The 25,351-nt window shown below is 52.7% G+C and overlaps 10 protein-coding genes across 10 annotated transcripts; 4 read left to right on the top strand and 6 right to left on the bottom strand.

Annotated features, from left to right (window-relative positions):
- Positions 1-589: 589 nt before the first annotated feature.
- On the bottom strand, positions 590-2,564 carry CONPUDRAFT_150828 (uncharacterized protein; the record flags this gene model as incomplete). The annotated part of the gene is made up of 3 exons (XM_007767480.1): positions 590-1,240; positions 1,313-1,749; positions 1,808-2,564. 3 exons carry the CDS (start codon positions 2,562-2,564, stop codon positions 590-592), a joined length of 1,845 nt encoding a protein of 614 aa, XP_007765670.1.
- Positions 2,565-2,873: 309 nt separating this feature from the next.
- Positions 2,874-6,484, bottom strand: CONPUDRAFT_163072 (uncharacterized protein; the record flags this gene model as incomplete). Its single annotated transcript, XM_007767481.1, has 4 exons — positions 2,874-4,187; positions 5,075-6,298; positions 6,352-6,378; positions 6,434-6,484. The coding sequence occupies 4 exons, from the start codon at positions 6,482-6,484 to the stop codon at positions 2,925-2,927; spliced, it is 2,565 nt and encodes an 854-aa protein (XP_007765671.1). The 3' UTR covers positions 2,874-2,924.
- A 303-nt stretch (positions 6,485-6,787) lies between these two features.
- CONPUDRAFT_163073 (uncharacterized protein) lies at positions 6,788-8,272 on the top strand (the record flags this gene model as incomplete). Its single annotated transcript, XM_007767482.1, has 4 exons — positions 6,788-7,071; positions 7,136-7,413; positions 7,467-8,013; positions 8,074-8,272. Coding segments are annotated over 4 exons (1,292 nt in total), but the record flags the coding sequence as incomplete, so codon positions are not given.
- A 592-nt stretch (positions 8,273-8,864) lies between these two features.
- Positions 8,865-9,050, bottom strand: CONPUDRAFT_50896 (uncharacterized protein; the record flags this gene model as incomplete). The annotated part of the gene is made up of 1 exon (XM_007767136.1): positions 8,865-9,050. A coding segment is annotated over one exon (186 nt), but the record flags the coding sequence as incomplete, so codon positions are not given.
- Positions 9,051-9,689: 639 nt separating this feature from the next.
- Positions 9,690-11,587, bottom strand: CONPUDRAFT_163074 (MFS general substrate transporter). Its single transcript, XM_007767483.1, has 5 exons — positions 11,286-11,587; positions 10,930-11,231; positions 10,706-10,865; positions 10,111-10,651; positions 9,690-10,050 (listed from the first exon to the last, which is right to left on the bottom strand). Exons 1-5 carry the CDS (start codon positions 11,577-11,579, stop codon positions 9,803-9,805), a joined length of 1,545 nt encoding a protein of 514 aa, XP_007765673.1. The 5' UTR covers positions 11,580-11,587; the 3' UTR covers positions 9,690-9,802.
- Positions 11,588-13,599: 2,012 nt separating this feature from the next.
- On the top strand, positions 13,600-14,612 carry CONPUDRAFT_70721 (uncharacterized protein; the record flags this gene model as incomplete). Its single annotated transcript, XM_007767201.1, has 6 exons — positions 13,600-13,630; positions 13,682-13,741; positions 13,998-14,062; positions 14,149-14,203; positions 14,237-14,349; positions 14,409-14,612. The coding sequence occupies 6 exons, from the start codon at positions 13,600-13,602 to the stop codon at positions 14,610-14,612; spliced, it is 528 nt and encodes a 175-aa protein (XP_007765391.1).
- A 1,144-nt stretch (positions 14,613-15,756) lies between these two features.
- CONPUDRAFT_31560 (uncharacterized protein) lies at positions 15,757-15,996 on the top strand (the record flags this gene model as incomplete). Its single annotated transcript, XM_007767040.1, has 1 exon — positions 15,757-15,996. A coding segment is annotated over one exon (240 nt), but the record flags the coding sequence as incomplete, so codon positions are not given.
- A 522-nt stretch (positions 15,997-16,518) lies between these two features.
- CONPUDRAFT_142357 (uncharacterized protein) lies at positions 16,519-19,690 on the top strand (the record flags this gene model as incomplete). The annotated part of the gene is made up of 2 exons (XM_007767484.1): positions 16,519-17,265; positions 17,315-19,690. 2 exons carry the CDS (start codon positions 16,519-16,521, stop codon positions 19,688-19,690), a joined length of 3,123 nt encoding a protein of 1,040 aa, XP_007765674.1.
- A 637-nt stretch (positions 19,691-20,327) lies between these two features.
- CONPUDRAFT_80364 (uncharacterized protein) lies at positions 20,328-21,238 on the bottom strand. Its single transcript, XM_007767274.1, has 7 exons — positions 21,155-21,238; positions 21,037-21,089; positions 20,962-20,975; positions 20,882-20,883; positions 20,734-20,825; positions 20,564-20,673; positions 20,328-20,531 (listed from the first exon to the last, which is right to left on the bottom strand). Exons 1-6 carry the CDS (start codon positions 21,205-21,207, stop codon positions 20,564-20,566), a joined length of 324 nt encoding a protein of 107 aa, XP_007765464.1. The 5' UTR covers positions 21,208-21,238; the 3' UTR covers positions 20,328-20,531.
- A 944-nt stretch (positions 21,239-22,182) lies between these two features.
- Positions 22,183-24,405, bottom strand: CONPUDRAFT_88225 (beta-lactamase transpeptidase-like protein; the record flags this gene model as incomplete). The annotated part of the gene is made up of 6 exons (XM_007767485.1): positions 22,183-22,720; positions 22,788-22,978; positions 23,038-23,220; positions 23,287-23,535; positions 23,593-23,952; positions 24,130-24,405. The coding sequence occupies 6 exons, from the start codon at positions 24,403-24,405 to the stop codon at positions 22,183-22,185; spliced, it is 1,797 nt and encodes a 598-aa protein (XP_007765675.1).
- Between the last annotated feature and the right edge of the window lie 946 nt (positions 24,406-25,351).

Genomic DNA, 25,351 nt, shown 5'->3' on the forward strand with positions numbered 1-25,351 from the left:
GGGAGGTAAGAAACAAAGGTCTTATCCAGCCTGGGTTCAGGGCGTCACCCCATCTTTAAAGTATCCATCATAACGCTCGTGTCCATTGTTCTGCGCTCTGTTTGTTCTAGCCGTGGAGGCAGTGTGCACAGCGTGACGGAACGCGCACGTACGGGGCAGCTTCCTGTCTGCGTAGCAGCACCCCAGACTGTGGACACGCTGGTGGGGCATTGCGTCTGTGGCAGCCGCTTCCATGATGGACTCACGCGAGGGCCACGTGGCGCGTGGCGCGTCTGTGTAGTGCAAGGAAACCGCGGTACCCATAGTTTGTTCTGTGAGAGCCGCAGGGCGGTTAGACAGGAATGAAATAACATTCCGGGGAGCGGGTATGACATAGTGTGGGTTATGACGGTAGTGTTTGACACTCCGCGGAATGGAGAGATAGCAAGTATACTGCGGAAGATGGGGTACTGGAGTCCTTGATGCAAGCCTAAAACTTTGCAAGAATAAGCGCACTACTCGAGCCCATAGAGGTTCTAGATGGTGCATCTTGGGCACCGACGTACCGGCGAGAGGCGAAACAAAAGTCCAAATGCTCGAAAGGGTCGACTCATCGCAATTCTGGTCCCTCAAACCACCCGGCCCGCGCCATCTCCCTCCCTACTCCAAATCCGCCACCCCACTCGCTCACACCCCTGCTCTGACGCACACGTACTGCGCGCTCGGCCATCTCCGTCGCGAACCGCAGACACTCCGAAAGGTTCCACTGCGTCTGGCCCTTTTCAGGCCCGTCATCGAGCTGAGGCGCCATGGCCGAATCCGAAGACGCAGGACAGAACGGCGGGCCGGGAACAACGCGTCTGCTAAGTGCGAATATCATACCCGCGATGAACGCGTCTGGATCATCCTCCATCGCAGCAGGCGTCTCATCGCTAGGCTTCTCCCGCTCCTTGCCCTTCTTGCTCTTGTCCTCGTCCGCTTTTGCGGGTGGCGTGTCTTTGACGAGCTCCGAGCTCCGGTAGTACTCCTGCGTCGGCACGCTGAGCGCTGCTGCCCCGCGCGAGCGCCCGCAGTACGCGACGAGCAGTGCGTGCGGAGGCGCACTGCGTGCGAGAGAGAGGAGCAGCGTGCGCGGGGAGAGCGCGTGGGCTTTGGTGTCGCCCTGTCCCGCGCTGGGGCCAGCACCGGTGGAGGGTTTCAGGACGGCGGCGAGGGGTGGGTAGAGAGGCGTGACGAAGATGATATCAGCGTGTGTGATTAACTGTAGGCGTGTACCGCATATAATCAGGTCAGTGGGACGTGGGAGGTATTAGTCTGGACAATCTGTGCGCACCGACTCGACCCCAGCCCGCCCAGGTCCCAGATCCAAGCTGAATGCGCACGCGTGCCGCCATTGTCGTTCGCGTGCTAACCCGTCCAGTCCAGCCATATTCGCGAGTGTCGTGCGCACCGAGCGGCCCTCGAAGTGAATCCAGTCGAAGGGCGCCGGGGTTCCTGGGCTCGGTGACGGAGCGATGGCAGGATTCCAGCCGTCTCCTGAGTTTCCGCGTCCGTGGGTATGTCTATGACCGCCATGGCCATGGGTGGGATGGGGTGGTGCAACAGAGCGGTTGAGGTTGATTGTGTGTGAATGCGGATTTGGATGAGCATTGGGCGAAAGCGAGGGATAGTTCTCAGGTGCGAGTATAGGTCCGAGGAGGGCTATGAAATCTTCGTGCGAGAGGTCGGGGAGAGGATTATGGTTGATGACTGTATGCGAGTCGCTGTCCGCTATCCTCCACACACCACCTCAGCTACAATCAAAGGGCCAACGACAATGTAAACGCACCTGCATGCAACACCCATGCCTTTGGCACACCTAGCCCGTCCCATACCTTACAAAAACGCGTGTGCACACCGACGCGTTCAATCGCGGCGCGCAACACGACGCCCTCCTCTGCGCCACCCAGACTGGCGATCAACATCGCCTCCACAATGTCCCCCGGCGCGTCATTTGCGTTCCCAGAGCTCACAAATCCTCCTTCTGGCATTGCCGTACCTGACCCACCTCCCGTTCCAGACGAACCTGTCCCCGGTCTGTCGTCCTTGTCTCGCTTCTTCCTCCTCAACCCTCCCATCCACCCTCCCTGACCACCCGTGCCACTCGCACCGTACTCTCTGTTGAGCACACCACTTTCAACAGCAACCCGTCCGAGCTCGACCACATAGGCGAGGATCTTCGCCGCGCTCCCGCCTCGTGTCGTCTGTGCGCCAGGGGCACGCGTTGTGGTCGTGCCCTCCGCGGGGTGTGTGGGCACAGAGAGCGTGCACGTCTCGAACACGGCGCCCGCAGCAAAAAGGCGAAGAAGGCGGCCAGCGGGCTTCAGTGGCACATTGGCTAGTCCATGCGTGGGCGAGTGCGGACTGGGGAGACCGTGCGCGTTGGCATGGGTGTGGCTGGGTGTGGCCAGCGTGTTGGTGCGGAGGCGATTGGTGGTAGCCGTTTTGGTGCTGTGGTAGGCGGGATACGGGGCCTCGGGGAGGGTAAAATGCGATTCTGAGGGAGAGGAGGGGAGCGTGTTGCAGCGCAGGCGGTTGAAGTCCATTCTGGGTGTTATGAACTCGTTATGAACTTGAGTGTTGGACAGCTGTCAGTCATCCCAGAAAGCTGGCGAGACAAAACATGAGGGTGCGAGCGATGCCGTAACACACGTTCCCGGGAGCGGCATAGTTGAGGGCCCGATTTTCGGAGACTTTGTATGTCTGGCATAGAATTGAAGGATGAGGAGAAGCGCAGGGAGTGTGTGAGCTTTCTAACGCTCGTCTCACCGCGCCCATCATCAATCGCCTACACCTCAACACCCTTGCAGACATTCAGACATGGAGATTCTGTATATGTTCTTAGAGCAGCTTTTCTACCTCGACCAGTACTTGCAATATCGCCGCCGCCGTCTGTCTGACGCCTGCTAAGGCATGGAAGGAACTTTTCTACCGTCCCATGCAGCGTCGTCTCCGTCCTTGTACCACACTGGCAGCGCAAACCACGCCCGACCGTCCCTCTCATCCACCGCCTCGACCTTCATCCCCGGAAATCCATCCCTCAGCCTACCAACCGCCTTATCCTGGCTCCCGCCCTTTGTAGCAATCACCAGACGCTCCACTTCTCCAGCGTTCCTGAGGAACACCTCAACGCTCGGGAGGAGCACATACATGTTCACAACCAGCGTCTGCAAAGACGGGCACCGGAGGACCCGCAGGAGCGCGCTCCCCGGAAGCACGGCCCTGATGTCGAGCACGAGCGTGCGGAGGGACGCACACGCGAACGGCGCGACGCGAGACTCGACCTCCCCCTGCCCATCTTGCCTTTCCTCGGTCCACCAGTCCTGATCGATGAGAGAGTCGTCCAGCGGCGGCATGCTGTCCCAGTGCCCCTGTCGCAGGCGCAGCTCCTCGAGACAAGGGCAGGCAGAGAGGATGTGGAACACGCTCCTGGCCGGCGGAAGAGCGAGCCTGTCGACGTTGAGCTGCAGCGACCTGAGAGCGGTCCACTGCACGTCAGACTCGGCCCACCAAAAGTGACGGACGTCGAATAGCATGTCGTTCGACATTCCGGGAGCCTGGAGAGAGAGGTGCTCGAGCGACGTCTGCTGAGAAGGGCTGATGAACATGGTTCGGCGGTCGTGGTGCCATGGAAATGGGAAGTCGCCCATCACGCGCAGGCGCGACAAGCCGTGGTTCGAATGGGTGAGGAACGTCAGGAGGCGCGGGATCGCGCCGCCCTCCAAGATGTCGATTTCGACCTCGGTGCAGCGCCCTTTGAAAGGCGCGAGCACGCCCTCGAACGCGCCTTCGATGTTATCCCGCAGCCCTAGACCGCTCGCCGAGGCGTCGAGTACGAGCCTGAGAGGTGCGTCCGCAGCCTTCAGGCTGGCCCTCCTGATCAGCTCTTGCACGTGCTGAGGCGGCGGCAAGCGCAGATCCTGCCCTCGATTGATCTTGAGGAAGATAACCCTCCACAGTTCAGGGTTACGGAGACATATCTCGCGCCACGCGCTGCAAACGCGGGCGAGGTTGAGGGCGGTGCTTCGGCCCCCCGAGATGTACGTTGAAAACGCAAAGTTGAGGTCCGTGTTGCTGAACAAGTCGGGCATTGGAGGGAGCGCAAATGGCATGATCGCCTCGATAACCTCAATGGGCAGATGATGCATCGCATTCGAGGATTCCATGACCTAAACGCGAGGGCGTACGAGGCGCGAAATCTGAGCTAGAGACAAGGCTAGTAGTAGTATGAATGACAAACCTGATCCATGTTTTAGAAAGAAAAGTAGAGATGAAACAGAGACGACGGGGGGAATGAGCGAAAGGCGCGTCGTCAAGTGCCAGTGAGGGATGTTACGACCCCGCAATGCCCCCTAGCATGTGTGGCACACGTGGCACACATACACGCGTTTTACGCGTTCCATATCCTCATCGGACTCGATCATGATGCACACAATGCTGGTAAATAAGTTCAAAACACTTGTCACACATAGGAGCTGGCATCACCGACCAGAAGCTGTGGCCGTAGCTTTAGTTTCACGCACGCTTGCGAGTGCGACAGTTGAGAATGGCCACCACATGAACGAACTCTGGTTCGCAGACAGTCTTATCCAAAGACCTGTCTCACTGCCTGCAAACCTGCGCAACGTTGGGGGTAGCGGTGCGACCCTCAGGGAGGTAAGCAGAGAAGAACTATACGAATCCTGTGTGGTGGAATACGTCTCTCATGGAAGGAAGGGCCAAGGCGACTTCAAAGAGCAGCTCAGAGAATAAATAAATCTCTCGTGGCACAACAGGTACTTAATCTGCCAAAGAATCGTTCGAATGGCAGTCATCCACCGTAATGTGAAGTGAGATGATAAATGAAATATGCGCATCTCCGACGATCAACTTACACACATGGCTATCTCTGCCAATCTACATCCTCCCTGTTCCTGTAGCATACCGGTAACGCAAACCAGTCATCTCCCTTTGGGCCATGGATCACCTCTACATTCAACGATGGGAATGTATGCCTGATTGATCTCACTGCAATCTTCACAGAAGAGTAGTTTCCTGTTATCACGAGCTTTTTTACCGACACGGCGTGGGTCAGGAAGGTCTCGAGGCTTGAAAGCGTCACGGATGTTTTAACCACTAGGGTGTGCAGCCACGGGCAGCGGAGTAGAGAGAGGAGCATGCTGCTTGTATGCGTGCTGTAAATGGCAAGCACTAACGTTCGCAGAGAGGTAGATGTGAGGATCTCGGAGGGGTCGACGTTCAATGCATTCTGTTGTGACGTCGGGTCGGGAGCGATGGCGTCGTCTTGTAGCGCTGCGGTTACCTTATCTGCTGCGCAGCGTATGAGTAGCTGGCGCAGAGAGGGGCAGGCGTCGAGAATTTTGCGCACGACCTGATGGGGAGCCTCGTTGTTGATAAATCTGTAGGTGATGAGCTGCAAAGACATGAGTTTGTCCCACCGCGCTGACGCAGCAAAAACGCGACTGATGTCAAGAGGCTGGTTGAGCGCTTGGAGAGTGAGGTCGGTGAGTGCGGGGTGTCTGGCTGGGTCGAGCAACGCTGGAGCACCAGGATCAGTTGGCATAATGTCGCCCATTATGCGCAAGCGAGAGAGCCCCGATGGATGAGAGAGGTGTTCGAGGAGTGGAGGAAGTGCCGAGCCGCAGCGAATGTTGATCTCGATCGCGGTGCATTGCCCTTGAAACAATGCGAGCTCGTCTTGACATACCCCCCGCAATGTATCCCTTGAGTCAGGGTTAAGGCCAATTGGCCTTTCCGACATGTCGAGTAATAAGTCGACTGGGGCACCATTCCTGTTTGCTCTTCGTACAAGTTCTTCAAGACCTTCCCCCATCGATAAGCCTACCCAGGTAGTAAACCCATGCTGGTAAAGAACGGGGTTCCATAATCTTGGACAGGCTAGTGCCACCTCACGCCAGCTCCTGCACACCTGCGCGAAGTTGAGAACAATACCACGCCCTTCAGGTACGTATACACGGAAAGGGGGGGCAGTGCACATATCTTCCCAGACGTCCTTCATGGGAGGAAGGGCCTGAATGAAGATGGATGCTAGGATCTCGGGTGGAAGACGATTTACGGCAGAGAACAGTCGCATATGAGCTTTGATTGACTCATTAACCTTGATAGCGCATTGAGAGATTCTAGCAGCTGCCGAACGGAGGTGTTCCCGGAGCGATGTGTACTCGGTGATGGAACGCCGCGCGTCATTAGCCAGAGGAATCTGAGAGATATTATTGTTAGTACCGACGTGAGGCGCGCATGGGGATGCGTCAAGTGTGCGCTAAGTATTCTGAGCTGATTAAATAGTTGATGGTCAAGATAGAGGCAACCCACATCGACATCGTCAATCACTCGCGGTATCTGCAAACGAACCACGATTCAGCATCAGCAGAAGTTCAACGTTCGATTAACTCACTAGATCCAATAGGTCTCCAATTGTCGCTGACTGTGCATAGATAGGCGTCATTGTGGCCGATATTGGCTTACCGATAGATTGAGGCACCAACGAGATGGAGAAAGCACCAAGGCGTTCAGCAATCCGTCAGATTTTTGTCTGTCTGACTGTGCATAACATACCAGAACGGGAGTGTCGTTGAGGGATACTAAAAGTTGCAAAGATTCGTAGAGCAGAACTAAGAGAGGATGGTTGCGGCGTTGGAAGATAACATGTGGTCGTGCGTATGATGTAGAGAGGAAAAACATGCGTGGGAAGATGATCTCGACTTTATCTCTTCTCCTTTTCCTCGCCTTCATCATATCTGGGCCTGCAGGATGACCCGCACGCGCACAAAGAACAAAAAGGCTGAACGCCTAACGTCAACCGTCACGGTCGACTCTTCAAGCACTCCTGCATCGTCTTCTCAGCCCACCATCGCCTCCCTCCTAACCAAGGCACAGGATCTCATCATCCAGACCGACTACGCACTCGCACACAAATTCCTCGACCGAATACTTGTACGAACAGATGGATCGACGCGGGAGGAACGTGCGCAGGCTCGCGAGATGCTTGGTGTTGTCCTGCTAGAGGAGGGAAAGGTCGATGAAGCCCGGCAGGTGAGCATGTCTTATAGCCCTTGCCGTGAAGACAACATGGATTCATCATATACTCTCGATCAAGGCGTTTCAAGCGCTTCTTCCACCTTCGTCAGATGCGTTACCATCTCCGCCTGCTTCAGCACACCTCTACCTTGCGCAGCTTGCGGAAGAACCACAGCAGGCTCTAACCCACTACGAGACTGCAATTGAGATTCTAAAAGGACAGCTTAAGAACTCCACATCACCTGCTAGGGAGGCTGGGGCAGAGGGAGAGGATGCGGATGCGGAGGTACGCGGAAACATCGTGCGCGCGTACGTTGGTATGGTCGAGGTGTGGATGGATCCCTCGTTAGACCTCTGGTGTGCCATCAGTCATCTTTCCCGTGTCTCCACTATTCTGACGTCCTCGTCAGCTTCGACCCAGCCGCGTCCTCGACATGCGATACCCTCCTCTCCGCTGCTCTCTCGTATGACCCCATTCACACCGAAGCCCTCCAAGCCCTCGCTTCCGTCCGCCTTTCCCAATCGAACCCTCCAGGTGCGCGCACCGCTCTCCTCCGTGCCCTCTCGGCATGGCACGCTCTTCCCGCTGCGGACCCGCGGGTTCCACCTCTGCCCGTCAAGCTCTCTCTATCGAGACTACTGCTCGAGACAGGTATGCTTCGGAATGCCGTGGACGTCCTCAGTGGGTGCATCGAAGCGGACGACGAGAACGTCGAGGGGTGGTACCTTCAGGGTTGGGCCTTCTGGCTCATGGCCGAGCGCACAAAGGACGGCAAGGGTGTAGACGTATTCGTCAAAGGTCCCAGTGAGGCCCGGAGCGAGGCGGAGGTAGAGGCGGCAGAGGCTGGGGAGGCGTTCGAGCAGGGGCTGGTTGGTGCTGGCGCGGAGGAATGGGAGCAGCTAGGGTGGGAGGACCTCGCGAGGGATGCAAGGGATTGCTTGGAGACGTGCAAAGCGGTGCGTTACTCGTCAATCCGGCGCGCATGTCATTGACTGACTGTATGCGTCATTCTTTAGCTCCATCGACGCCAAGATGACCCTGACGCGCCACTGCTCGAGCACGCCAATGAACTAATCGCCGGGTTGGAAGCACTTGGCATACAGCCGTCACCAATCGACGGGTCTGAGGGTGGTGACGATGATGACGAGTGGGAAGAAGCGAGCGACGATGAAGATGGAGACGTCGAGATGGGCGAATGATGACCGATGTTATGATGGGTGCGCCATGACGATCGTATTCTTCGCTCCATTCGCCTACATACTCATTGAAAAGTATCCTACATTTATACATCGATATCACTGCTCCCAGAAACGCGCCGATTGACTTTACTATGGAGTTTCATTCGCCCATCTTGATCCAGGGCATGTACCTAACTCACCCACCGTCACATTAGATCTGCGGTGGTGCGTTCAGTCAGTAGAATGATCTAATTGTCGACGATCTGCGGGCTGACTCACACTTTGGCCTTCATAAGTAGGCCCAGGGAGAGTCAACGAAGAATGTGCTACTGGCAAGCATGTATCCGTGATCAAAACCAGCTGACGCACCCGATATGAAGTGGGAGCGCTCTGATGCTAGGAATGACACGACGTTCGCAACGCCATCCGCAGTTCCAGTCTTGCGCAGGGCCGCCTTGTTTTCCATCTACAGCCATGCAGAGCGCCAAAATACACTATTCTTCGCACATGTATCTGCAATTATGAGGATAATCGGAGGACTCACGCTAGATTTGAGATCGGCTTTCGACCCTAGCTGAACTTCACAAACCCTTCGTAAGCACATTCAGTTCCCTGCCGGCATGTCTTAATTACTCACGCAACGCAGTGTTAATCGCTCCCGGAGAATACGAGTTCGCCGTGATCCCATGCATCCCCAGATCGAGCGCCGCAGCATGACATAGTCCGCGCACCGCCAATTTGGAGGCAGAATATGGGCTCAGGTCCTTGAAAGCAGTCTTGCAAGAAATGGACGTGGCAGCAATGAACCCTTTCCCTGCGACCCTGCGCGATCAATTGGGCACCTGCGTGCTTAAGCTTGAAGCAGAGGAAGACGCCGCGCACGTTGACGGTGAACATGGCGTCCCAGAGACTGGTCGACTGTCGACGAGGAATGGACGGTATTTGAAGGACCACTAGTGCAAGCATGTGAACAATCCGTACCATCGGTGATGCAGGTTTGGGATGGATATACCCGCATTTGCGACAATCGCGAAACCCCCGTCAACTCACTTTGCAAGTCGCCACAGCATCGTGATCGCAGCGGGAGCTCACCACACCGAGCGAGCTGAGCGCCTTCATGATCTGTGCTACCATGTCCTTCACCTGTGCCTCGCCGCTCACGTCGGCGAACAAGATTGTCGTTTTACAACCAATTTTTTTTTTGATCTCTGTCGCGAGCACGTCGAGAGCACTCTTTTTGGTCAGCATGTCATGAAGCGATATATCGAACCCGTCTTCAGCGAGACAGCTCGATGTCGCGTCCGATGCCCTGAGCGCAGCCTGTGATCAATGCGATGCCTATTGAAGCTGAAGCGGCCATGTGTTCGCTGGGTTAGGGTGAGGTTGGATAAAAGATCGCAATAACGTTGAAAAAGATTTATAGTATTGGTACATTAGTTCGGAGTTATGGGAAACGCGTCCACTGCTTTCCTTTCTTACGTTCCATGATACACTCTGCATGTATTTCTGTGCTCAGTGTAAAGGACACAGCAAGTCAGAATCTGGATCTACCCTGCTCGACTCGACATTATACCCTCTGAAACTGCCTTGGTAGTTGTAACGCGCAAAGAGTCCCTAGCACCACTACAAAGCACATGATCCAATACACAATCGTCCCTCCGGCGATATTGTTTTGCGCAGACGCAGCGAATAGCGAGGTTGCCGTCGACGGCGAGATCGCTCGTATAAACGACGCCGTCATCTGCGCAAGCCCGTTTGTCGCGCCCAACGCTTCCTTGTTCGGCGCACCGTTCGTAATATAGATGAATATACACCCTACATATACCATGTCAGCTTACAGTATTCTCTCGAAAGCTACGAGTAGAAACTACGTACCATATGTGCAATATGCGGCCCCGTACATGACGAACTGCATCACCAGTACAGCCCACGTCGCAGCATCCATTCTACCCGCGCGTTTCGCCAGGAAGCTCATAAGCGGAAACATCGCGAACGCCACGAAGAAGCACACGTAGCTCGCCGTGTACAACGTCCGCGGCCCCACGCGCCGCAGCAGGATTGGGAAACACACAGCCTGGAACGCGCCAGTGATGATGCCCCATACGCCAATGATAATGCCGATCTCGAACGTGGAGAGAGATAGGCCGCCGGAGGAAATGGAGGTAGAGAACATCAGAGGCTGGAGGACTGACAAGCACATGTCCGTGAACGCGAGGAAGGCGTAGTTTGCGATGGGAATGAGGATAGGCCGGATGAGGAGATCCCGAAGGTCGGGCGAATCGTCAGCTTCAGTGGCGTTTTGGAGGTTGGGAGATGGAGCATTCGAGCGGGGAGCGACGATAACATTCTCTCCTGCTTCAGCCTTTTCGACGTTCTTCGATACCGCTTTATGCGAGAGTGCCTTACGAGGCGAGGTCTGGAGAGAAGCCCTGTGAGCTGAAATCATGAGATAGGACAAAGTAAAGCATACCTCTTTCAGGAGTACTAGGGTCACCACGAAAGCTATGGCCGACACCACTGAAGCAAACAAGCATGGTAAGAAGTAAGGATAGTGCTGGAAGAACTTTGAGCGTCCGATCGTCGTTGGCCATCGCTCTGCAGGAAGTGACAGGACACCGGCCGCTATTGGCCTACACATGCATATGCGTGCCATTAGTGCCAGCATCAAATATATCTTATATGTCGAAGGCTCACCCAATTGTCACTCCCAGCGTCCATACCATGGGCAACAGCGCGAACGCTTGAGCCATATTGGCCGGGTCACCCTGCGTGCACTCTGCCATGGCGCATTTCACGACGCCCACATTACCATTGAGAGCACCTTCCGCGCACCGGCTGAGCACGAGCTGCCAGAATTGCAGAGAGACACCGAACGAGAGGATGGAAAGCGAGAGTCCGAACAGACCGACAAGGATAATTGGCTTCCGGCCGAATCGATCCGACGCGCGTCCCCACTGGAGGATGGTCGTGCATTCGACGGCGTAGAAAATGGAATCCTGGATCATACGGAATGGGTTGATAAGAAGATGAAGGCGGAAATATAGACGTACGATAAGCCCAGCAAAGTATCCAGTCTTGCTCTCGTCCCCTCCCGTGACTCCCGTCTGTCGCACAAGCTGATTGACAAAAGGGTAGATGACATAGGCTGTGATGGGTTCTGCGAGGTTAACAAGGAGCAGAATCGCTATCTGAAGCTTCGGAAGAGGTGGTCGAGCAAGCGACGAGGCGAGCTCTTCCCTTGTTTCTGTTTGCGGACTCGGCTCGAGGACACGCCCTGCATGGGTCTCTGGAGTGGCCTCTGCCGACCTTGTGTGGACTTCAACTTCATCCGCACTCTGGGCCATGAAGACAGTTGAAGGGCTGGCTCTGGTCAGCAAGTGAGTGTTGGCGACAGATCAATAAGTGGCTCGAGCTTTGGATTAAGTGCTTCACGTTCATTGGAGTGCGTCCGAAAGTGAGTCAGTCGCCTCGAGTCTGCTCGAACCTTTCAACCGCTTCTTAGGTCCGACTCGGCCTCGGCCTCAGTTCCCATTCGACCTCTAGTTACGCTGGTTGAAGAATACAATCGCCTATCAGCGCCCATTTATCAGAAGGCGAAAGAGAAGCAAACACGTCGATGATGATCAAGGTGATTGCAACTTTGAAAGGCAATGAGCGAAAGAGAGTCCCGAATGCTGGCTGGATGGGAAAACTGTCTTCAGGGACAAAGAAGCGACCAGCACGTTGCTCAAGCCGGGGGCGGACCGGGTTTGATGGCGAAAGGCTGCTTTTCGGCATTCTCCGTGAGGCAGTTGGCTGACAATCACCATGATGTGAAGTGTTTGCCACAACACAGCGCGATTAGATCAAGGTAACATAATTACGAAGCCGACAGATCTGTTCCGTCTGCAGAATCACATATGCCTCTGTCAATGTCAACCCCTGGAAGAAATAATGGAGCGTGTCAGCAAACCGACCTACGTTTCGCCGACACCTTCACAATTTGCTTGTGGTAGCGCCCAGCTAGTAAGGCGCGGATATCTTTGATGCAAGTCGTTCAGGTAAGTAAAGTCTTCTTCCACATCTGAGTATCAGTATTGCCAACAGAACCTACTGTACCCGCCGGAGTTCTGATTATCAGTTGTTGGTCCGTATGGGCTATCATTAGCTCCATTAATTTTTGGCCATGGCATTGCACCGATGGCATGTTTCAGATGCGGCGTTCGACGATCTGACCGGGCTAGCTGCGCCCGTGACTTGTTCCTCCATTCATTCACGCTAGCCTATGGTTTCCACTCACCCCGCGATCTCCTCCGCGATCGACCCATACTTCTGCGATATTATCTATGCTAGCAATCGACGATTGCTACGACTGGTCTCCGCATTTAAGCGAACCGGGAACGAATTACACTACAGACTAACGTCATTTCTGTTGGGCGTTCATCCGAAAAGCTGTGACGGCATACAGGAAACTCGATTTCCGATCACATTGCTATCAAGTAGTCTCCACTGCTCGCCACCCTCATGAGCTACGCACTGTCAAACCTTGCGCCTAAGCTTTCTAATGTGATCCGTCGTAGTCTCGATGCTGCGCGAGTTTGCGACGGCAGTGTCAGTGAGCATAGCTTCCTTATGATATTTAAGTCGCCACTGCTCACCACGTTCTAACAGGATTCATCCCCTTCCCGCAATGATATCCGACTCCTCCCCGTTGTGGAAGCCTTTCTGGTCGAGTGGCCTGACAATGAGCTACATTTTAGGTCAAGTTTGCCGCGTTGTTGGCATTGTATGCTAGGAACTGACGGGGCCACTCATTAGTTTCATTATCTTTCTTGTCGGTCTACGACTACCGTTAGTATCAGTTCTTTGCATCCCATGCGGAAAGTACTGAACAGCTACAGTTCTGAGACTTGACTCTGAGGTATAATCATCTCGGTTTTCGGGTTTCCCCGCTTAAAGTTTGATTTTCAAGGTAGATTTGGTATGGAAAAAGTATCTTGTACTAGGCAATTTGGCGCGAAAGCGACCGAGATTAACGCTCATAGACGGACTGTACTTTATCGTAAGCCGAAGCATCAAAGTTCCTGAAGATGCTGCTAATTTTGAAACATGCCGGGTAGATGCGATATATGGGCCTCTTCTATTGCGCGTGAGTTTCATACCGCTATCGGTGAAGTGCTTGACACTTTACACAAAGCTTCATTTCCCAGTCAATCGCTATGTAAGACTATAAGCAGCCCATCCTCGTCTCTCGCTGACATATAGTTATATATCAGCATGGTTTGTATTTGATGTTATGATGTCCGAACAAGTTCGTCATATTTTACTTGATACGTCAACGGTCTAACGCTTTTCAAGAAGTAGGAAGAAGACCCAATTCTCTATATGTTGTCGTGGCCTAAGCTATGCCGCAGATGTGAGTTTCCTGAAATGACTTAGATGAATGTACTAAGAGATGGATTATAAGGTTACATCCTATACGTTATATCTATGGCCACACAGACCATAGTGATCATGGCGTTACAAGGTGTGTTCGGGCTTAAACCGGGCATTCGTCTACTCGTTTTGATCCATGCTCCCAGTCGTGATGATTATCCGCCTACACGCAATGTACTCACGATCCGTCAAGATACTCCGTCTACTACTCGGGACGTTCATCGCTCAAATGCTTATCTCTCTATCAACGTCAATTCTTTTATATGGACCATTTGGTGAGATCATAAGTAAGAGACCGCCTCCATTGACCCTTAAATCCGAATGATGACAATTGCCAAATACATTAGTGCAAAAATCGACTACGAGTCGCACAATTATATGTGGTAACCTCCTCTCTTCCTCCGCCTTTTGGGTGAGGACATTGAGTCAATTAGTCACACTGGCGTACGAAGCCATACTGGTATCCCTGACGCTCTTCAGATACATTGCTTGTAACAGACAGCGACGTCAGCTGTGGAGTACATGGAAGACGACTCGCTTGGTGGTTATCCTGGTCCGTGATAGCCTCTCTTATTTCTTCCTGTAGGTGTCTCCATCTACCAGTCACCGGGGAATATTCAATATGAACACCACATCATGCGTAGAATCATCTCTGCCCTCTTGATAGAGATCGCCGCCTTTGATGTCTGGGATAGAGAGGTGGGCTGAATGACAAACTTCACTCATCATTCTCCCTGTGACTAACTTTGCTGAAATAGGACAAGATGACTGACAATGGGTTGCTGTATCTCTGCATGTCAGACGTCCTTGTTGTCTCCGTCATAAGCATATGTGGACCTCGCATGATCCTCAATCTCCGTTTACAGGAGAAGTTAACTGTACTCGGAGATCCAGAAGAGAGTACCATCTCCTCTCTTAGATTTTCCTTTCGGTCGATGGATGACGATATAGGTGTTCCTTAAAAACGACCATTAATGCAGGCTCCTACCCACCTAACTATTCAACTGCTCTTGCGATCGCCAGAACTGTACATATTCACTAATTCTCCGACTCCGATTATCCCATTCCATCAAATACAATGATTTTTTCATATTGTAACTTGTATATCTTCAGCCCTATATTGTACATCATCGATAATCTCAGCTTCAGTAATCACCCAATGCCCTATCCAATGCGTCCAAAACACTGGGAAAGTCAAGCTAGCGTCATGGGGATAGGCATTAGAAATGAGATGGAGAAATAGGAAGCAGGGGAATGACGCACAACATCATCCGGATCCCACGGGTTGAACGTTGAGTCCCAAAGTCATCATGTCGGTTTCGTTGTAGCCTATCCCGTTCACAAACGAGGTTCCTCCCCTCCTCGTGCGGCTTTAGTATCCATCGCAGTCAAAGTAATCAAAATCAACGCTTGCTGATTCTGACGATTCAGGGTCTTCGTGAGCACGATCGGTAGCCAACCGGTAGCTTCGTTCGGCGCACGACTGGGGACCATCTGTTGGGGTCTATCTTGCCCATTACGCCCTCGTCGCGCGCGAGAAGGGCCGGATTGCATCGTCTGATTTTGGCTCTGACGTCCTTGACTCTGCTGATTTGTGTTCGGCCGGCTCTGGCCCTGCTGGTTTTGGTTCTGTTCCACCTTCTATCGTGTTAATAAGCCTAACCACCGTGAGAACTAACATGTAGCCTCACCCGATTCTTCGTGGCTCCCCTCCTCCTGTTCCTATTCTTCTTGTTGATGTTAGTAGACATAATGATGCTGCGTTGACGCATTTTGCCTTCCTTTGGCTCGGGTTCATAGACTCGTAACCAGAGCCTGGCAAAGCGCTGTCCGGTGAGGACCTCTTGGCCCTCGGCTTGGTTTCGGCCTTGGTTTCGGCGATGTATGGCATTGAACCGTGGGAATATGCATCGCCCTCATGTCAAGACTCCCGACATGGACACCTGTGTATCGACAGACACACCACAATCATGGCACAGACCTCTCCAAGTACGCCTTACACCATTTTATGAATCCGATTTAAGATTCTGACTGAAAAAAATAGATTACGCACCTGCTCAGGGTGATCTCAAAGGATGGCAGAAGCTTGCACGCGACTGCGCTCAAGGTGCTGCATACGACTCCCATGAGCGACAACCGCACTCCAAGTGTCTCCCAGGAACAAGAATTGGCCTTCTTCGGTCGCTCAAGACGCTCTCCGAAGACCCAAGTCGAAAGATCGTGTGGATGGCTGGCGAGTCTGGGTCGGGAAAGACAACAGTTTTGCATACATTTGCAGATGAGCTCCGCAGAGACGGGACGCTGGCGGGCACGTTTTTCTTTTCCAGAAAGCACACCAAGCGAAGCACCTTCGATCACGTCCTGCTCACCCTCGCCTATCAGCTAGGCCTGCAGCATCCTCGCGTCCACGAGGCCATCATGAAGGCCATCCTCGACGACCCCGCATTGCTCTCCCAGGAGAAATCCCGCCATGACCAACTTGAAAAACTGATCATTGAGCCTTTGAGGCATCTTGCACGGATACGGAGAGGTGAACCTAGCATGTCCCTTATCCTTGATGCTCTCGACGAGGGTACGACTCGCGGACTCCACCACGTTGAGCCCTTCATTTCCCTTCTCGCCCGTCTTATTCGAGATACAACACTTCCTATCCATACTATCATCATATCCAGCAGATCCTGGTCCCAAATAGATGCAGTTATGCGAAGCAGCTCCCTCACTGATGTCATGAGGACCGTGCGTCTCGACGACTACGACTCACGCGAGGACGTGGATCGTTTTCTCCGGGACGCCTTTGACCGGATATACGACGCACATGGCGTTTCCCACTTCTGTTCGAGACCATGGCCTTCCCCAGCCGATTTCACGATGATCTCTCAGCGGGCGAAGGGTCGGTTCATCTTCGCAGCGACAATCGTTCGAATGATTGACCAGGAACAGCCTCACGAACGTCTATCGCTCGTTAATAGCATGCTTCGCGGTGACGTGGAGCACGTCTGGGGAAACATCGACCACCTTTACGCGTCCATCATCGACAGCATCGAAGCCTCCGCTCGCGAGAACGCGCTGAAATTCATCTCTCTCCTCGTCAACCTAGCCGAGCCCCTGTCCCTTTCCGATCTGCGTCTACTTTTCGGCGTCGATATCTATCTTTTTCTTTTACCGTTTTCAGCTTTAGTTCATATCCCTCCCGTGGATTCCCGTGATACTGTTCAGATATACCACAGCACGCTTCGCGACTTTCTCCAGCATCGAAACCAGAACGATAGCGATCAGGATATTGCCAACAGGGTTCATCACCCTATAGCTATCCGCTGCTTTCGAACGATGGCGAGGATGCTCAAGCATGACATATGCGGGCTTCAAGATCCATCACTTTTGCATGTTGAGATCCATGACTTTGCTCAGCGGCGTGACACCATTCCACGCGCTGTTCGATACGCGTGTCTCTATTGGCTCCATCATTTGGAGCACCTTCTGGTGGATAGTGAGGTTCGAGGATGCCTGATTGAATTCCTCGAACGACGACTTCTGTTCTTCATTGAAGCATGCTCAGTGCTTGGGGAACTTGATGCTGCAGTCGGCTTACTACGGGCCGCCCGAAAGCATGTTATCGTAAGCTTACTCTATTGATCCTGACGCAGTAGCTGATTATTCCGCACAGGGCTGGCGCACCTCCTCGTTTCCGGGGTTCGAGACTGCTACAAGCTTGCTCTATGACAGCTGGAGGCTGGTAATGGACTTCTTTGACGCCATCAGCGTCTCAGCTTTACATGTCTACGAATCTGCTCTCCCGTACGCTCCGGCAAAGTCTCGAATTCGTCTCACATACTCCCACGTTCTCTCAGAGACTAGTTGTGTTACGATTGAGAACGGCTTGGATGATCGCTGGGACTGCGTTACACGCGTCCTGGACATGAAGACAGATGACTTTGACGTCTCTCTTTCCCCCGATACCTCACAGGTCGCCACGTTCCGCATGGATTCGGAAGATACCGGGACGATCATGCTATGGGACACTGCCACCGGCGTACTTATTACATCGTACCTCCTGGAAGGTATATGCGAGCCGAGCTTTGACTACGACGACCGAACAGACCTCGTCCACGGCGGCTCATTTGTTGCCATACGTGACTCTCAGCGATGTTACTTATGGCGGCCATTCAACCAATCGGTCTCACGGGTTGAGGCGCCACAAACAGAGTGTTTCTTTGGCCCTGTGGCCGTCTCTCGCAATGGTGACAGGATGGCTTCACTGGTAACCTCTTCGGCTGCCCCAGGGAAAAGCTTCTCTGTCTGCGTATATGATACTTCCTCCCTCCAGCAGATCTCTTGTTGGTCGTTCCCCCTCCAGTTCAAGGAGCTGCCACTCGTGGCGTTGGATTTCGCATGCAAAGATGACTGTCTCCTGGTTCGAGTGTGGCCGTTCTCGCCTTTCCTGAAACACTCACGTAGTTATGTCCTCGTTGTCGACTCAACGGACGGACAATTACTATGGCACGGCGAATATGATTGCTTCAACGCCATCTTTGACTCAAGTGACGACATTATCATGGCCAGGGCCGAGAGTACCGGTATATCTCTACTCAGAAGGGTGGCCCCTTCACAAAATGCTACAGCTGCCCAGCCCGCCAGTCGTCCCAAATCAAACCCATCATCACCTTTCAATGGGAGAAAGCTGTCTAGAGAATTATTCAGGTCTAGTCGAAAGCTACCTCTGGTTACCTGCGCACAGGGGAGAATGTATCAAGCTGTAGACCCGAAGACATCCTCGCATGTGTTCCCTGAGTTTGTCGCTGAGCCGATATCTCACGGACAGGTGGCAGTTAGGCAAGGGGACAAGATCAGCGCTTTCGTTCGAACGGGATCGACCATAAAGAAGACGAGGTGGAGGCCGCAGAACGTGGAGTGTTTCGGAATATCCTGGGAAGCGGGCCCGGGGAAAGGGATCGCGCAGATTATTGACCTCACACAAGCCGTCGCTGCCATCAGTTTTTCTCACGAGGACACCGAGGATGACCCTTATGAGTGGTCACTAGCACTGACCTCCAGACGGGGAGATGTGACAGCCTATAAATCAACAACGAATTGGACTCGTAGAACCAAATACATCCTTGTTGGCCGCGGCGTGGAGCCCGCTGACGATGCTTTTAGGTGCAATATCGTGCCTGATGCACTCAACGTAGCCTGGACCTCCTCATCGGATGTATCAACGCGAAAAACCATTGCCCTTTCTCCGAAGTCGACATATTTTGCAGTTTCAACTATTCGTAGGGACAAAGGTCGTATTCAGGTCTGGAATTCTAGATCGGGCGCTCTCATGGGAAGCGCGCCGGCGGCGGGTCTAGGGCTTGAAGCTGAAACTGTCTTGGAGATGAGTTTTGCAGAGGACGAAACAGTTCTAGTGCTCTCGTGTTGGGCATACGAATCACACAGCGTTTTTATTCACGTGTACTCTCTGGAAGGTGGAACTGTCAAACATGTGGGATCGATCTCTCCTCCCTCGCTCATCTGTGCGGAGCCTTGCGTGATAGCATCCGTCACACGCGATGCAGTCGACTACTTCTGCGCTGACAAGGACCACAATCTAGTCTATCATTTTCGTTGGAACAGAGAGACGTCAACACCTGTCTCTGTCTCTTCCTTCCCTTATCTAGGTTTTATCAACGCTGACGTGACGCACTCCCCAAGTTTCAAGAGAATCTACTACCGCACTCCTGCCACCAATACGGAGTTCATTTTGAATATGAAAAGGTCTGCAGGCGACGAAACAAAGACGTACGAGGTTGAAGAAGCCGAATCTCCAAAGGCTTTCTACGACCATCGCTCCTGGTCCGACCTTTGTGTGGATGTGGATGGATGGCTCCGACAGCGCAGGCGCAGAATCTGTTGGCTTCCAGAGAGATATAGGCCTGCTGAGCTCGGAGAGAGTGGTTTAGAGCTGATAGTGGAGGGGAACCAGGTGACAATCCTGAAACTCCACAATGAAAAGTGTATCACTATAAGACTGCTCAACACGGAAATCGTGTTTTTTGAATAGGTACTTGACGGAGAGTCAAGGCACTTATCGCACAATACAAGTCGTCAGTACATTAAAATCCACCCTATCCACTCTCATGTTAGTCAATTACGTTATACAAGACACGCCTCCGTTCCTCTCCGGATTTTAGACAGTAAGCGGGTGAAGACCACGTTGTTATTTTAGTACAACAACACGAACAATACGATAGTAATGCAAGGTCAAACTTGACAGACGTGGTGGGCAAGGAGAGGTCAAGCGGGGAATGAACAAATGCGAAGAAGCTACTGGAATGGCCAATCTAGTGTGGCGACAACCGTCCGTTTTATAGCCAGGCGTCGGAGAGGGGTGAATGCGCTAAGGGCTTGGGCCAAACAGGTCATCCAACAGGGGTGTGTTGATTGAATGATTCGCGGACACAGCTTACCAACAGACGAGCGTACAATGTATGCATCAGCTAAAGCCGAGAGGGGTGCTACTGTGCCAAGCTCTCGTATGTAGACCATCGTCTACAGGAGCAGATAGACTGAATGGGATGCATAGTCGGCTTACCAACAGCCCAGCATATGGCTGACGCATCAACACAGACGAGGGGCTCAAATGGCGGACACCATCAGGTTCAGCACAGTGGACAAACAGAACCAAATGAATAACGGTAAGAAGGTTAACTATACGGGAAGGGAAATGTTTACCTTATCACATTACGAGCGTTAGATATGAAAACTATTCTACTTGTGAAATGATAAAGCTTAGCGTGATATCAGAGAAAACAGATGACGTGCCGATGCTCTTATCACAGAGAATATCTATGTAACATCGTAGTTCATCTTTGTTGACTATAATTGACTCAAACACGCCGAGGCTAGCGACGAGGAGTATCAGTGGTGGAGATGGTCAGCCATGAAGCCTTGATAGAAACTCACAGTCAGATTCTTGAATAGTAAACGGCGCAGTCTGAGCCAAGTCACTGGAGCTATCCTTCAGGGAAAACCCCAAGACCGTGCCTTAGTCGATAACATCAGCAGGTTGGACCGACGCTCATAGTAAATAGTATTGGCATTTACCTTCCTTGACGTTCACGGTCCAAGTATACGCATTGCCAGTCAGACCATAAAAGGCCTCGACGGGACTATCTGGGACACCATTTTTGTTTAACCTACACATTGATCGAATTATGAAAAACATCGTTTCGGGGAGCAAATATGTGCTTACGTCTACAAGATGATAGGGAAGCGTAGGATAACGCTTTGTTTAAGAAACGAGCGCGCAGCTGAGAGAGACTTGAAACTGACCAGATTGTACGGGCCTACGCAAATGCGGTGATGTCAAATAAGGTCTTAGTAGTTATGCGTTGATGCGCCACGTACCTACGCCTCCATCCCAGGTGATGAGAACGGGCTCGCATTGGACGACGTTGGCTCTGCATAATAAAGTAAAGTATCAGCAAAGAAAATATCGGTGCGAGCAGTGCGAAAGATAGTTTACGGCGTATTGATGACTAGAGGCTGTTGTCCTACAACACTCCCTACCAGGAACATGATGAGACTCGCTAAAGGAGCAGAGGACTTCATGTTGTAGTACGGGTTTGAGGTGAATAGCTGGGTGAAAGATCGATTTATATATGCTGAAGCCAACACGCTGCGATGGCTTTGCCTTAGAAATGTCAATGAGTGGCTATTTGCGAGTCCCTTGATACGTATCCTGTACATAGAGACCAGCAAGATATCCTGTGTATCTGATGCACGGAGGCGCCAACGGGGCCGAAATAAGTAATTTTAGTCCTTAAGTTCCCACAAAGGCATTTCTTTACCGTGATGTACCTGTTCAATGTGAACAAGGGGCGTTAAACGGTCTCAGAAGATGCGCCCAATGCCAGCAAATGTTTCGCCGTTTGTTGCTTTCATTGATGCACGACCGCGCCGAATAAACCGTACACAGCCTTCAGAGTACTTTCTGAGACATAGAATTAACGGTCGCTATCAAAGGGTGGATTGAGTCGATAGACGCGTGATGGGACCTAAAACACTTCCTCGCTCATATTTTATGTTTCGGAACCTCAGAGCTGCTTTCACTCGAGTTCGGGTCATGCACTGTCGGTTCAGCCAACTGTGAGGGCGTCTGATTGACACACATGTGATCCGACGCAGGATCTTGACCTAAGCTCGTCCGACAGCACCATCTGATTTCAGCAGTCAAGCCACCTTCGTCGGAACATATCACGCCGCACCTTAGCGACGTATGAGTCACTATACCATTTGATTGTGAACACCCCATGAGAATAAGAAGAAGAGACGTAGCCCCTGTGTCATGACGAGGGACAGTACACATTACGACGGGAACCAGACAATCGAGAGAGATAGGGGCAGGACGGAAGGGGGAGGGCACAGCCACAGCCACTCAGCCTCGTAAAACGCTGTGAATCCTGTGAGCGACATGTCTCAAATGTCGTTAATGTTGTTAGTGAAGCCAACGATCTCAAGATAGTTACGGTACCGCCCACCTATTGAATCGACTCAAACCTTCTCAAACCACACCTCTGCCCGCTCCTTCACCTCGCTTGCAGGCACCTGCTCCAGACTGTCTGGTCCCAACAACCCAAAGACACCAAATCCCTTCACGTCTCCGTCGTCAAGCACGAATTCAGCAGCAACCTCCCCGCCCTTGAAATCGCTCAACTCAAATGCCGTCGTATTCTTCCCGTACCCCTGAGGATACAGCGACGTGCAGTCGAGCCCAAACCTGACCGTTTGCGTCTCCTCATCATACCCACGATGGACTAAACGCACGTGCGAGCACCACACGCGCGGCCAGGCACCCACGAGCTGGTGCTCAGCCGTTTTGGTGATGTTACGTCCTGCGGCGGCATCCACAGAAGCAAGCGTCGCTCGTGTTTCGGTGCAGTATGCTGATTGCGTGGAAGCGGCGCAAAGCGAGAGGGATCCGTAGCCTGGGTCGTGATACGTTCCCGCGAAGTCCTCTAATTCTGGCGTGGGGTCCGAATCGGAAGGGGGCGGTTTGGCGCGACCAGGGGAGCTCGTTGCGTAGGGTATCCTGAACAAAAGAAGCAGCGATGGGTGATCGCGGCATGGGAGATGCACAAACACTGAGCAAAACGTACATGTATGGGTCGTATTCGCCCTTAGGCAGAGGCTGCAAACCGAGGGCGCCCTCCACAAGTCTATTTGAGATAGCCAACACAGGACCAGCGACATCTGCGGTATTAGCAAAGACGACGACACCGAGTCCATCAGATGGCAGCCAGGAGACGAGCGTAGAGAAGCCTGGAATGGATCCAGAATGGTAGACAACCTGTGACGCACCCGTCGTATCATCAGGATGGGCAGAGTCAGAAACAAAGTCCGACATACATCATGACCCCTGTAGGAATGGCGCCACCAGCCCATACCATATCCTGAGATTGAGTACGGAGGGGCGGCTGGCGCACCGACCGAGATCGAGTACGCAGTGGATGCCTTCTCGAACGTATCTTTCGGGATGATCGTCTCGTTATCCCAGACTCCCTCGTTTAGCCAGAGTTGAGCCCATTTAGTCTGCAAGGTCAGAACGTTAAGCACCCAATATATTTAATGACGACATAAGCGAAGGACGAGACATACCATATCTTCCGCACTCGAGATGACGCCTCCCGCCCCTGCCATCAAGTCGGCGACGTTCTCGCTAAACCATTCCGGTAGCCTGCGTTGCTCGCGCGTAAATCCTTGCGCAAATCGACCTGTAACATAAGCTTCCTGTGGGGAGTACGTCGTGTTGCTCATGCCAAGCGGACCAAATATCCTCGTCCGTACGAACTCTTGGAACGTCTGGCCTGAATGCGTGGCGATGATGTGGGCCGCGAGTGTGAACATCTGTGCCGTCAACATGAGTTAGGCAATCGAGCACCCAAGTATGAGGAGTATACTTGCCTGATTATTGTACGACCACTTCTCTCTGAGCTCATATGCAGGTCTAAGGTGCCTCAAGCGCGCACTAGCACTCTGAGCGGTGTCTCCGGAACCGTATGACAGATCATGTCTAGGAACTCCACTGACATGACCCAAAATGTCGCGTAGCGTCGCTTTCTCGTGCGCCCACTCATCCATTAAGCCATAACTCTTATCAACGCTGTCGGCTGGGAGGACGTCCTTCACTTTTGTCTCCCAGCTCAGAGAAGAGAGGCCAACAGGGAGAGGCGTGACATTGCGTGATTGTGTATAGTCATCAATGAGGACTCCGAGCGCGGAAGCACAGAAGGCTTTGGATACAGAGGCCATATGAAAGAGAGTCTGATAAGCAGGGTCGCGTTAGCCCACTCATGGAAACTAGGCGCAGATAGTGTAGATAAGTCTGACGGAGGAGGCAGACGGAAGCGAGTGTAGATCATGAGGGCATGTCGAAGAGAGTGAGAGTAGACAGAGCAGGAATGGGGTCGAAGAGATATCATCAAGATAGGGCCTACGTACATCTGAAGCTACCTCATCGTCGTCCTCCGTCCTCTTGCCCCATGGGTGGTAATTGACCTGCCCATCCTTGCGAACGACTCCTGTCGAGACTCCAGATATGTTGAGCTCAGAAGCGATCCTTTGTACGTCCACTTGTACCGCGAGATCTATGAGAGATGCTGGACCTCTCTCGAAGCTGGAGAGGATATCTTGGGGTATCCGGCCCTGTAGGCCAAGACTGGACAGGTACGAAACTGGAATGGCCAGAAGACCGACCAACGCGCTGAACGCGGTCATTTCTTCTTATCTCTGCTGGTCGAATGAAGGAAATTGTTGTTGGACACCATGTTGGTCAATGGTGGATGGATGTATTCTTCTCGAGGCGGGTCAACTGACCTCGGGGCGCCGCCTGGCGCCGCGTCCGATTGGGGTCTGACCGCGAGTTACCGGGAACAGCCGAACGGGTTATCTTCTCCACCTCGCATTCTCGCGTACGTCCGTACGTATGTTTGGTTTGTTACCAGCACGCGTTGGCCAACATCCAATTCTGATCTGCCTATCTCCATGGGATGAGGGAAGATGTTCTCGGATACCATGTCGATGGATGGATACGCTCTTCTCGAGGGTGGCCAACTGACCACGAGACGCCGAAGCTTCGGAAACAGCCGAACAGGCTCGCTACGCATGTAAGGGCCCCATGCACGCTGACTTTTCTCATCTCAACTGTGCATAAAACTTCGACGGACTCCGCTGATTTCTACCAAAACTATAAGCTATCTCGAGGCCTTTTTTGTCCCGTGCCTCGTTCTGAAGCTAAGCATATAGCTGGCCAATCGCTGGCCCCCCTTTTCAAGTTCACGTTGCGCTGACAAACAACAGTGCATGCACGGCACCTCATTTCATCCTACAGCCTGCACTACAGTTCTTAGACCAACATAATCCAAGATAATGCACAGTACAATAATGCCGAATTATGTATATGTTGTGAGCTATTCGATTTTGTGCGCTGATACTTGATTTTGTGTAACATCAAGCATATGTATGTTAGCTGCAGTTAGAGGGTAAAATATGTGCAATGGTCGCTGCAGGATTATGGGTCTCTGATAATTATTCGCTTGAAGGGTCGCCTGTCTCCGGCATATCCTGATATCTCTGCGCTCTTGACCTAGCCATGCTCGCCTCAACATCGACTTGGGATCGGCCTTGAATTGCCAAGAACTCCAGCGAACATAGTTCCACTTCG

Source organism: Coniophora puteana (assembly GCF_000271625.1).
Source record: "Coniophora puteana RWD-64-598 SS2 unplaced genomic scaffold CONPUscaffold_3, whole genome shotgun sequence".
NCBI classification, from domain to species: domain Eukaryota; kingdom Fungi; phylum Basidiomycota; class Agaricomycetes; order Boletales; family Coniophoraceae; genus Coniophora; species Coniophora puteana.

Bases quoted from the DNA above. Each gene is read 5' to 3' on its own strand.
- CONPUDRAFT_80364 (XM_007767274.1), bottom strand. From the start codon at position 21,207: ATGTTCCTGGTAGGGAGTGTTGTAGGACAACAGCCTCTAGTCATCAAT. The intron at 21,090-21,154 runs GTAAACTATCTT...TTTATTATGCAG, and splicing joins CCTCTAGTCATCAATACGCC to AGCCAACGTCGTCCAATGCG. The intron at 20,674-20,733 runs GTAAATGCCAAT...TTATCGACTAAG, and splicing joins GACCGTGAACGTCAAGGAAG to GCACGGTCTTGGGGTTTTCC.
- CONPUDRAFT_163074 (XM_007767483.1), bottom strand. From the start codon at position 11,579: ATGGCCCAGAGTGCGGATGAAGTTGAAGTCCACACAAGGTCGGCAGAG. The intron at 11,232-11,285 runs GTACGTCTATAT...CGTATGATCCAG, and splicing joins GATACTTTGCTGGGCTTATC to GATTCCATTTTCTACGCCGT. The intron at 10,652-10,705 runs GTATGCTTTACT...GCTTCTCTCCAG, and splicing joins CCCTAGTACTCCTGAAAGAG to ACCTCGCCTCGTAAGGCACT.